Source organism: Calypte anna, chromosome 1 (assembly GCF_003957555.1).
Source record: "Calypte anna isolate BGI_N300 chromosome 1, bCalAnn1_v1.p, whole genome shotgun sequence".
Lineage (NCBI taxonomy): Eukaryota > Metazoa > Chordata > Aves > Apodiformes > Trochilidae > Calypte > Calypte anna.
Window position 1 is genome coordinate 113,536,723 of NC_044244.1, and position 12,267 is coordinate 113,548,989.

Here is a 12,267-nt window from a genome sequence, read left to right on the forward strand (position 1 = left end):
AATTCCATTGTTATGCAAGAAAGTCCATGGATGTAAGCATCTGATCTATGTTTCACTTTTTAGTAAAAGTATGTTTCAGGAAACATTTAACGCTCCCTTACTGGACCCAGGCATCTGAATTTTCACAAGCTATTTGTACACATGAAAACAAGGTCAGTAGCATCTTCAAACACAGGTAGCAATTTTATATAAGCCTTTTTTTGCCTTTCAAGAGAATCTAAAAATTTCCTAATTCCAACTCATTGAACTTTTAACAGAGAGAATTTTATTTGCATTCCATTCTTACCTCAAGTTTTGTGGTGCTTCACCAAACAAGCTGCAAATTTCTCTAATTTGTTTCAGTGCAGGAATGACCCACTTGTCATTTGTGCGAAGCTCTTCTATAAAACGATCTATCCACTGGATCTTTTGTGTATCTCGATCCTTGAAAGAACAAGTGTTTATAATAAAAATCAAGTATACTGCAGATACTACCATCATCCCCTTACTTTGTCTCCAAGACAAAACATACAAAGCCACATAAAAACTAGATCAAAGGACTTCTGAAGCATACAATACTAAGAGAAATATCTGGGCAGCACTACATTGGCAGAAGCTATCAGTATGTTAAACTCTCTGCCTTTGAGCACTCAAGCATTCATTTAGCATGTAAAAAACTTTTATGTAGACAGGATCATCCATGTTTATATAACTTTCTCTTTCCATTCTTTCATTAATTTCTATTCAGTGGTACTCAGAGTAAGCTGCTATAAAGTATCAAAAACAATGACAAACTGTTTCTTAAGAATCAAGAAACAAAACCTGCCAGTGGTTGGCAAAACAGATACTGGATTAATTTCTAACTGCAATGAATTATTATTTAGGTACCTCCAAAAGTTTGGGTGGAAAAGAAAGCTGTAATGGTTTTTACTGTTCTTGACTAGGTCCTTTCTAATATAAAATACACAAGGACTTACAACAACAACAACAACAAAAAAAAGAGGAAAACAAAAAACCTCCTCCACCCCCACCCAAATAAATTGGCACAATCATGTACTGAAAACAAAGATATGAGGGGCTTCTTTTACTTTCTCCCTATTTACTTTGGTAGACCTCTTTTCAAATTCCTCCAAGATGCTGATTACAGTGTGTCAACAACTGCAACAAGACAGGTGAATTGATGTATTTGACTCTACCAATTTAAGAACTGTTATTTAAAATACATCCTGTAACAATTTTTAAAAGTACCTGGATATTGGTAGAGTAACACAAATCTATGATATGAAACACCTCAGTTAAATTGTCAAATTCCCTGAATTTTTCATGGGGCACGAAAGGAAACTGTTGGACTGATTTCACAACAGAACATACCAGGTTACCCACCTGTGAACAGCTGTAATCTAAGATTTTAATATGGGCACTAAGAGCCTGGTCCATGATATCAACTGGTACATCATCACTATGAGCCAAATTCCACAGAAGGTTCAGCACTTTGTGAGCCATAACACCGTCCTTGTCATCCTCTGCAAGACGACGAATTAGCTCAAGTAGCTTCTCACGCTGTTTCTTGCTTGCATTTGTCCAACTTGCCTAAGAAAATTTAATTTGATATGAAAGCCAAATATTGCTTTTATAAATTCCACACCTGCACCATTAACAAATGACGCAACAATAAAGTGATATAGATATATAAAGAACTTTCATACAACTCTTTCATTAAAAATAAAAAGCACATTAGATTGATACGTCAAGAAAGACACTACTGAAAAGCTCTACAGGCATTTACAACTAAAGGATACTCAACTTGTGCCTTAAAAAAACCCAATAAATCTTTATCTAAAGGCAGCACATTTGCTTGTAAAAGTTAATACTACCATTGGCAAGTTCACTAACACCCAAAATAGAGTGAATTCGGCTTCTTCCTGAAAATAGTTTCTCAAAACTCCTGTACTTACCCTTAAAAGACTTCTTAAATAACTTAAATCACTGTATGAGTGAAATTTTAATACCACTAGTGATTCTGAACATGATTGAAACAAACACCCTCTGCTTAAGTTTCTGATATAACACTACTTCATATACACCTTCCAAAGTCAGGCATAGCTTGGAAGAGTTTACACAAAATTTGAGAGCAGTTAGTTCAATATCTAGGTTACACAGACCCAAATTAGAAGAACCCCATTATTCAAAGCACAAATTACAGGTAAGCCATAACATGACTATGATGCATTTATCTTGAAACAGAAAACAGTCTATAAAGTTGGCTTGCTTTTTTTAATACAGATCATATAAAATTGAAACAGTGATGCCAGGTAGCATCACTATTGGAAGCTACAGATGTCACTGTCAGCATACAAAAAAAGCCAGTGAGTAAGAAACTTTCAGGAAAAAGTTGATCTGTATTTTCAATCAAATAATCGTATTTTTATAAATATTCAACATAAACTTCCTTGGAAAATATTGTTTCATTTTGCACCTACATTAACCCAAGAAAAATTATAACATGATAAAGATAAATCTGAAGGGAAGTCCTTAGTCTCTATTTAAAATGGAAAGAAGCAATGCCATGTAAACTTATAAAGCCTACTCTGACGCTAGAAGAAAAACATTATTTCCTAAATCTCCAAAACTTACCGAACTCGTAACAAATGCAAAAAGGCATTTAAGAAAAATAACTTTGTTTCAAAAAGTCAGTGCTCCTAGGTCTGCTAAATATCACTTTAATGCTAAGGTCCTCAACAGATGTGCATTCCCCAAAAGCATTTAAACCAGAAAACTAAATTGTAAATGAAGCTAGAGTAACTAGACCTTGCTCTAGACAAGAAGCAAATAAAAGATCTCATAATGAATGTTCATTAATAGACAGCACAATCTAGCATTTCTATTATTAAATATCATAGATTGCTGCTACGCATAATGAAGTCTTAATACAAGGAAACAGCCTGTACCCAAAGGAAGCAGAAAGTAGACACTGAAAGAGTAACAAATCTGTATCTAACTCCACAACCCAGTACAGTCAAACCATGTATAGTTACCTTGAAACAATCAAACAGGTGATCAAGCTGTTCAGGAGAGAAATCCCAAGCTAATTTTGCAAGGAGATCATGTACATTTTTTACAATGGCTTCATGTTTCCCTGCCTGTCAAGAAGACAAAAAGAATTCACCAACATTTGTAGTAATCCGTATTAAGTTAAGCAGCAAGACATCCTACTTCATTTCTACAAGACTGTTTGAGGTGGCCAGCAAGAAAAGCCAATGACGTGGGAGCAGAGTGGCAAACTGGGAAGTCACAGCATTTAGATTTCTCTTGTATATGTAATTATTTAAATAGGCTCTCTGTGCGTGCACCCAAGTATTAATTTAGAATATAAATACTGCAGTGACACTATTTTTTTAATATGCTAGAACAGTAGAGAAAAGAAGTCTGAAAGGGTATTATAACTTAAAAAAATCAGTATCTTAATGCAGTTTGGGTTTGGGTTTTTTTTGTTTGGTGGGTTTTGTTTTAGTTTGGTTTTTTGGAAGAAAAGGCTCAACATGCACTTCCTCAATGAATTTCCTTGAGGTGCTTTTAAGCTGAAAAGCAGTTTCCAGTATTTCCACATCATTTCTCAGGCTGAAGTACCTTTTTTGTACTAGTTGACTCATGGACAACTAAAGCTTTTATTACAAACAACTTGTTGGCAGAAAACATTATGAAGTCCAGCAGCTTATAAACTTATGAAGTCTAGCCATCAAACAACTAATGGCCAAGATGTTGAGTAATATACAATACACATTCAAATGAGAGTGGTGTACATCATAATTTTGACTTACAAGAAACAAATCAGGGGAAAAAACCCTACATTTTAACTCTGTACAAGAAGAAAATTTTGTTTCTACATGCCCAGGCTGGGAAATGCAACCTGTACTTTAAATCTAAACCAGAAAACCACAACTTTGGACTATGTCAATCAATAGCTTATCTACTGTAGAAACATTTCATGTAAGTGTAGAATAAAAAATGTGAAAGAAACACCTAGAAACCAAACTCTGATGTAATTCATTTGTACAGTATTAAAAATGCATGCATGAGAAGTTTTGAAATAAATTTCCTTCTAAAAGCTTGCATCAGTTGTTTGCTTAAAAATAAAAGATACTAGTAGCTTTGTTACATACTGTTGTAAATTCTGTATAGTGCACCATATTTTTCTTAAAGGAAGTGAACTTAACTAGTAACATTGATTTGCTCACTATGGATCAAACTATGAGAGATGGCATTATGAAACCACTTATTGTACTTGATTTTGCAAAACAGTGTGCAATTTTTCTCTTACCATTTTCTGGATGAAAAGAAAAACAGAATGCAGGGCAGAAAGAGCATCTACAATTTAACAAGTAAAAGAAAAAGTATGCACAGCTGCTGGGGTGGCGGGGAAAGAAGAATAGAGGATGTAACAATCTTGTCTTGAGAGGTTATAAACAGACATGGGGAAGCCCCTAAGAATAGAGGAGGCTGGGGAAGAAGCACGAGACTGAAAAAAGAGGTAAGGAACCTGGTGTGTGAAATGTCAGCTTGCTGTGCAGTAACAGTAAAGTGCATGTATCAGTAATGAGACTTCAGCACTACCCTCTGCAATTTTATTGCTTGTCCAGCTGGATCTTTCCTTGCACTCAACAGGCTGCAACCTAAATGGTTATTTCTAGAGACTTCCAGCACTACTCAAATATCAAATATACTTCTCTTTTGTAAACACTCAGTTTGTAAGACACAGAACCACTAGTTTGTGAGCCCTTACTTTAAGACATGAAAATAAGACACTTCCAATAAAATTTAATATGTTGCCTTCTAAAGGCAAAATCAGCATGATTTTATTACTTTTCATAAACTACTTATATACATTCTATTTATACACTGACACTGTCAGGGCATTTCTATGCTGTCAACTGTAAATTTGTGCATGCTCACCATTCTACACCCAGGCAACAACATAAACACTTCTAGCCTGAAAGCAAAACCACACTTACTGCACTGAGACAGAGTTAAAATAGCCTGCCTGTTACATAAAGCTATGCAGTGAATCAACTCCTTGCTACTCATTTTCATGCTCCAGCTCTCTTTGAGGCAGTCATTTAATGAGAAATTCCAGAAACTACAAAACACGAGGAATAGTGAAGTTGGTAAAAATCGTTCTGTAATAGCAGTTTTTGGTACTCTTACCTTTTACACACACAAAAGGGCCAACTACAACAGGACAAAACCTTAGCAAGTGCATTATGGCAACCACCTAACTGAAAGCTTAAGAAGTGAGCAGAGTAAGGCAGGTAATTTGAGAGCATGGGAGACTTATTCCTAATTTACCTTTTTTTTTTTTTTTTTTTGCAAATGTTGGGGTGGAATATCCTTATGTTTTAAGGGCAACATACATACTTTGGAAGACCCTATTTCCAAATTCAGATTGATTTTTTTTTTCTTATAAGAGGTGAGGCTCTAATATAGCTAAAACAAGCCTACTAACAGAAAACTAACTTCTCAAAGTCTTTTTTATTTGCGTGTGGACTTGTTACAAAGGCCATCTGGAAAGGTCTGAAGACCACAAATTGAGAAGGATGAGAACAGACCTTAAATCAAGTAATCTGTGTATCGCTGTTGCTGTTATATGATGTAATTTTCTAAACAGGATTTTGGGATGTGAAGAAAATAAACACTTTGTTAAGTTTCAGTCTGTGCAGTTATTATCATGCTGGAATGGCAGTCTGGAGATTATGAAGTTAGTTAAAACATCAGAGATCTCAAGTCAAACCTCTCCTACATCACCCATAGTCCCCAAGTGCTTTAAATGTAACCTGAAAATAGTATAGCTGAGAACAGTGACACCTGCAAAAGTCCATATAGGCCAAACTGTTACAACTTCACAAGAGCAAGAACATTCACTAACTGGGGATATAACACTACCCAATTCCTCTATTAGCCCTTGCTGCAGAAAAACCCAGCTGGCAACTGAGCACCACACAGCCACTCACTCACTCTCCACCCCACAGTGGGATGAGGAAAGATTCAAAATGTAAACATAAGAAAACTTGTGGGTTGAAATAAAGAGTTTAACAGGTAAATATTCTGCTTTAGCTGTATAGACATATAATCTACTATTCAACTCTGTCCCTGCCCAAACCACAACAGCTCTCTATCCTGGAAATCTGATTTAACCTTCCCACAATTGAAAGACTGGCCTAAAAGCTTACTTGTACAAATAAGTTAAGAGTTTCACAATCAATTACTTATGACTAAGGCTATAGGTATTCAAGCTGGTTTCTATCCTACAATGACCTTTTATTTTCTGTCTACTCAACAATTAATAATGATTTCGTCTCTCCAGATGCCCTTTGTATGTGCTAATCTCACGCAGCCTATAGCCAGGAAGCCCAGCTTCAAAGACCACATAAGTAAACAAGCCAGTATTTTAGAATTTGTATATTAAAAAAAAAAAATCATTACAGCACAAATAATCTGCTGTTAAACTTTAACTGTCATTATAACAAAACTTATGAATATCATTCTGCCTAGGAAAAAAATTTATACAACTGTGGTGAACTCAGAGATTAGCAATATATATTACTTATGCATTTTAAAATATTATGTCATAATATATCATGTTCTTTCATAATCTAGACTGCACAACTGAGGGTTCCCCATAATACTTAAAAAGGACAACTTTTGCACCATGTTCTGAACTGTTCCTTCAAACTTCACATGCAAGCGTAGATGACGCCTTCTACTGAAGACATTTGATAAGACAATTTTGAAATCTTCTTGGTCACCAAGAAAGATCACCGTTTGATTTCACATTTTTCTTTACTTTGTCTTACATCAAGCACAAGAAGCATGAGTTGTCACCCAGTACGACATAGAACAAGATCCATTCCACACAGCAGCAGACAAGCTGTTGAATTCTTTACCTGTGCAGCCCAAATGTTGTCAAGATCCTGCAAAGTGAGGGCTTTCTCTTTGATGACAAAACGCAGAATTTTCTCTAATTTCTCTACATATTGAGGCTGATGAAGACTGTCTCTCAACACAATTGATAAGATATTATTCTGCTGGATCCATTCCTGAATATAAAAAGAAGGAAGTGCATCTCAACTTACTGAAGAGCTGTCACTGATACTTAAGCTACAAAAAGAAAAAGGTAACCCGTTACAGATTTTTTACTTTATATACAATATCCTAGAGGGAAAAGTGGGGTATTTACCTCTACCTTTAATTTCCTCATAAAAGGAAGAACTTCTTCACTGTGAAGGTAGTGAGACATCGGTCCAGGTAGCCCAGAAATATTATGGATGCCCCACCCCAGAAAGTGTTCACGGCCAGGCTGGATGAGCAAACTGGTCTAGTGGGAGGTGTCCCTGCCCATGGCAGGGGAATAGGAACTAGATCATCTTAAAGGTCCCTTCCAACCCAAACTATTCTGTGATTCTGTATGAAAACTGGCAGTGTGTTTAGGATCCAAAACATACACCTAAAACTGAAGTAATAAAAAGAGGAAGAAAATCTATGGAATGAATTTTGGTGGAGAACTTACTGCCATTCTTTCAGCTGTAAGCCATTCCTCTTCTTCAGGATTACCATGCCGATGAGTATAATATGACACACTGGATATTACTTTGTTAACTTCATTTAATGCATTCATTTTACCATTAAAAGAAGAAATTTGTAATAACCTGTAAAAAAAATACTAAATATAAGAAATTTGAAAAAACAAAATATCAGAGGTAGCACACTGTATTAGGAGTACTATCTTACCTAAGTATCATTTTTAACCTAAATATTTCTAAGTTTTTTACAGTTTCTTCTTGTCCTGGAACTCTTGAAGCTAAGTTCTTTAGAGATTTGATTATCATTGACAGAGCATCATTTTTGGCTTCATTCTTTGCTTCTTTTTTCAGCTCATCATCTGTTAAATTTTCTAAAAATTGTGGAACCATTTCTATAATCGGAAGGAAATATTTCTTCACTGTATGTAATGTCAAAAATTCGTAACATTGTCCAAATGGCCTAAAAAGAAAGAAGAAAAGTATCAAAGTGCCATAATTGATAGCTGTGTAATATTAACATAGCAAGGATAAAACCATTCTATGATTCACAAGCACAGAAAATGTTGAAAGTAAACACGGCTAGTCAAGAGGTGGAATGAGGGGAATTGCCTCAAGAAGAGACTAAGTTTTGTTCTGAACATATTTTACTTAGTCCAACTTTTTGAAATATGTAAATAACTTTTTTAAAACTTACTTGATGAGAGCTGCAATTATCTGGACATTCAATGCTGATCCACTCATGAAGCGATCATGCAAGATCTGAAATCCATTTAATGTGCCAAATTTGTTGATAAGGTCTACTAGCCAACCCTGCAATATATGAAATAGTCATTTTCTGACATTTACAAATTATGACAGAGAAATAATTTCAAGCACTTGTTAGTAACAAAACTTGCTTTAAAGAAGTCCTTGAATAATAAACTATTAGAAGGTAACAGAACTGACAGTGAATTTGCCTATATAAATATTCAGTTTTAAGGAAATGCTTAAAAACAGACAACGTGGTCTTTTCCATTACCTTTTGCAAAAAAACCAGAAGCTGTATAGTAGTTATAAAAAGAATTTTATGAGCTAAATAGCGAAAAAAACCCAACTATACTTCAGTTCCATCTTTGTCTGCTAAGTTACTACAGAAAGCATGATGATTCTACTATTTTTTTATTGGTCCTGGATGTGACAGTGCTGCATTTAAAAGCAGTAAGAATGCAAAATAACATTCTATTGAACATGGTTAGCAATGCAAGGAAATTCAAAGACACCGAATTATTTATTTTTGGTTCTTACATATCAATTGCTAGCAGTTCTACTAAAAAGGAAAAAAACACAATTTGGTTAGATCCTGAAGATGTATCAATACAATCTGGAGCACAATTCTGAAAAATTCAGACTCAAGAACCTAAGAGGTTACTGATTTGCACTGGCAGTTGGAAAATGAAACAAAACCAACAAAAACCACCACACACAAAAAGTCTCCAGAATAGCATCCCCATCCCCCAAACGAAACCAAAAAACAACCTCCCCAAGCCACACTGGCACTGGCATCACATGTCCAATCAAAAACTTTCCAACACTGGGAACTATAAGAAAAGGGAAGGGAAAATTTCTACTTTATCACAGTCTCCTCCATAAAATGTCACCTACAAAATCTCTTTGTGTGAGAAGGTAAATCCACCAACTGGCAAATTACAAACATGCCGATTAACACAGTAGGAATGGCATTCCAGTGGTGATGCCAGCTTACTACAAAAACACATGACAGTTTGATTGTGGACTAAAGATTGAGTTAGAAGAGTAAATTTAACTGACTGTAATTTAATGTACGAGTCAAAAGCAGCAGAAGACCTTAGTAATACAGAGAAAAAAGGGGTTTCTTTTCCTGCGTAATTAGGTAACACTCCATAAAATTAAAAATAAATGACTGAAATTGCTCTTGTACCTTTGGTGATCGTGGGTCAGGAGGACGGGCATAAAGTTCATCTTCAGCAAGCTGGACTCCTGCAGGAACTGTTTCTGAGGGACGAGTACCATTGTATAGGTGGAATTTGCAGTGAGGATTTAAGGCCATGGCAAGAAGTTCAAGAAGGGGAAACCAATCTTGGGACAGCTTGGCCACACAGAGTTCCACTAGTCGATGAGTGTTGTTAATAATACATCTCTATCAAGTGAAAAAAAACAAACCAAAAACCACAATAACCAAGCATACAGCAAGTGACTTTACAATGAATATGAACTATAAACTGAGACATTTGTACTGAGCATGCAGACTTGCATAAGAGTTTTATAACACAATATTTTAATGTGTATTTCCAACAAAGGCTTTGAAAAAACTTTAAAATATCTGTCTTCAGCTAAAAAATTAATTTACAATAAAGACACAAATATTTTTGGTTATTTGAGATAGTCATGAATTACCACTGAACTTTTCCTTCTTTCACCCATTTCTCTCACAGATTTTAATCTGCTTATGAAGATCTTCACAGCTTCCCATTTAGCATATGACCAGCTATCCAACAATTAGTTTTTACATTCAAAAAGCCTTTATAAACATTCAGAAGTTAGCAGGTTCCTAAAAGTTTTTATTAAAAAAGCAGGTTTTTATGTCCTAGCATACACATAAGAATAAGCAGGTCTCCAGACATCTGGTCAAAGACAGCCTGCCTAACAAGCACTTCAGGACTCAACATACAAAGTTCAGTTCCTCCTTGGATCATCTCCCAGGTTTCATTTTCTTTCTAAAGCAACAGAGGCAGTAAGATGAAACAATGCTAAGAATTATCTTCCCCCATCTCCAAGAGCCATGTACACAAAGAGTTCTTCCAGTTCTCTGTTGAGTTTCAAAACAGATTCAGTCTTTGCAGTCTGCTAAGAGTCACAAAGACGGTTCTTTCCTCATTTAAATTACTATGCTTTTCAGAAAAACAACTTTAAAAACTCACATGAATTTCGAACTTCCATCCGCTCACTGCCTCATCTGTAAGGATTTTTGTAAAAGATGTTGTTAACCCATCTCGAAAAAATCGCTGGCATGCTTCACTTTTGACATCAAGGCCTATTTTAAAATAGAAAAGAAAAAAAAGAAACTATTAGATAGGTAATTTAATCAGTTGTTACATTAACTTTTTAAATATTGTAAAAATTGATTTGGACTTCAAAAGTTTGGTATTCAAAATTTCAGAATTATTTCAAAAAGAGAAGCCTTGAATGAAGACAAACCTATGTAAGCCTGAAAACAAAAGCCTGATGGGTTAATGTTCTAGAAAAGCCGCCACAAGAATTGCACTCCTTTAGAAAACTTTTAAATTATTTTATAAACATGATAGTTTTGGGTTCTCCACACTTGTAACATTCACCAATACAGTAGTGAAAATAAAAATATGTATGTCTTTTTATCTTCCATTCACCTGGATACTTGCATTTATATTCTCTCTTATTAAGTTGAGACCAGTAAAAACTCAGTGAGTGAAAAGAAGGATCAGACCTGCCCAGCTTCCCAGAAACAATTAACCTGCAAAAATAAACATGAATCCTTCTGTCTCTCACCCTCACTTGAAATACCATTTCTTGTAATTCTGCTGCCAGAAACCAATAGACCTTGATTCTAACACTACAATAAACCTTTGCAGCCACAATATGTGAAGTTTAAAATTAAAGAACAGTGCTCCATATTTTTCTTTTAGCTACAACCCAGTATTTCAAGAAATCTGTACTTGCCCTTCAGAAGTTCAGTTAAAGAATCTCAATAGGACTAAAAGCCAACAGAAAAATAAGTAGAATGTCTAGTCAGTACACAATGGAAACAATGAAAGCCACTGAGGACATTCTAAAAAGAAAACTGTAACCATCCTTCACAGTTTCTTTACAGAAAAAGTTTTAATTTTTCATCAGGGAATCTTAGCATCCAACAAGTCTAGCATCAAGATTCACAAACAATTTCTGTGAGCCTGTGACCTCCTTAATAAGACAATAACTTCCACTGGTTTGGGAAGGATTGATCTGGATTATCAAATTAAAATTCTTCAGTTACAAACAACTGTACAACAGAGGTTCTTTTCAGAAGTCATCACCTAACATCTGCCCTGCTTGTTAGTATGTACCACAAAGGCTTTCCAAACTATTATAACAGGGCTTGCTAGCCTATACTCTTATATATCTTAGGACTCCGGTATAAATAATCACCTTCTACCTTCTCCTGCAACATCACATACTGCTGAAGCAAGAGGTAATACTTATGGAAGGAACCAAGGCTAGGTGTCTACAAGGATCAGAGTACCATCAAAAGCCAGGTACAGGAGTCCTAAAAGACAGCAGGTTGGGAAAGCAAACAAGAGTAACCCAAAGACAGTGAGAAAAGAAACAGCAATTACACTGGACACCTGCCATCTCCTGCTTGAATTTTATTCAGTATCAGTAACTCCTTGGTAAGACTGCAACCAGGCATTTTTCTCCCTGTTGTAAGTAACCTAAGTACATGCCACCCTAAGCTAAGTATTTTGAGAAGTTGGAGAAATGGATTATACAGGGGGAAAAAATATGAAAGGGAAAGGGGATGTACAACATACAGCATACTGGAGTGGCAATTAGGGAACTGGAGGAAGAACAGAGGACGACTTGATTTCTGCATCTGTGCTTAAAAGCGAGTATTGCTAAATAAAGCAGGAAGAGTGCATTATCCCTGCCACAAGACCGGGAATGTCCCAGGCCCACAAAATGTGCC

At 35.6% G+C, this 12,267-nt stretch overlaps 1 protein-coding gene across 3 annotated transcripts in view; it reads right to left on the reverse strand.

Annotated features, from left to right (window-relative positions):
• USP9X (ubiquitin specific peptidase 9 X-linked) overlaps positions 1–12,267 on the reverse strand; it is a 103,029-nt gene that overhangs the window by 56,454 nt on the left and 34,308 nt on the right. For all 3 annotated transcript variants that reach the window (XM_030468599.1, XM_030468585.1, XM_030468592.1), the window contains exons 5-13: positions 10,490–10,602; positions 9,490–9,708; positions 8,248–8,363; positions 7,762–8,013; positions 7,541–7,679; positions 6,918–7,070; positions 3,015–3,119; positions 1,363–1,569; positions 287–423 (exon numbers count right to left, since the gene is read on the reverse strand). In XM_030468599.1, the coding sequence (XP_030324459.1) occupies positions 287–423; positions 1,363–1,569; positions 3,015–3,119; positions 6,918–7,070; positions 7,541–7,679; positions 7,762–8,013; positions 8,248–8,363; positions 9,490–9,708; positions 10,490–10,602 (1,441 nt within the window). The remainder of the gene's footprint in view (positions 1–286; positions 424–1,362; positions 1,570–3,014; positions 3,120–6,917; positions 7,071–7,540; positions 7,680–7,761; positions 8,014–8,247; positions 8,364–9,489; positions 9,709–10,489; positions 10,603–12,267) is intronic.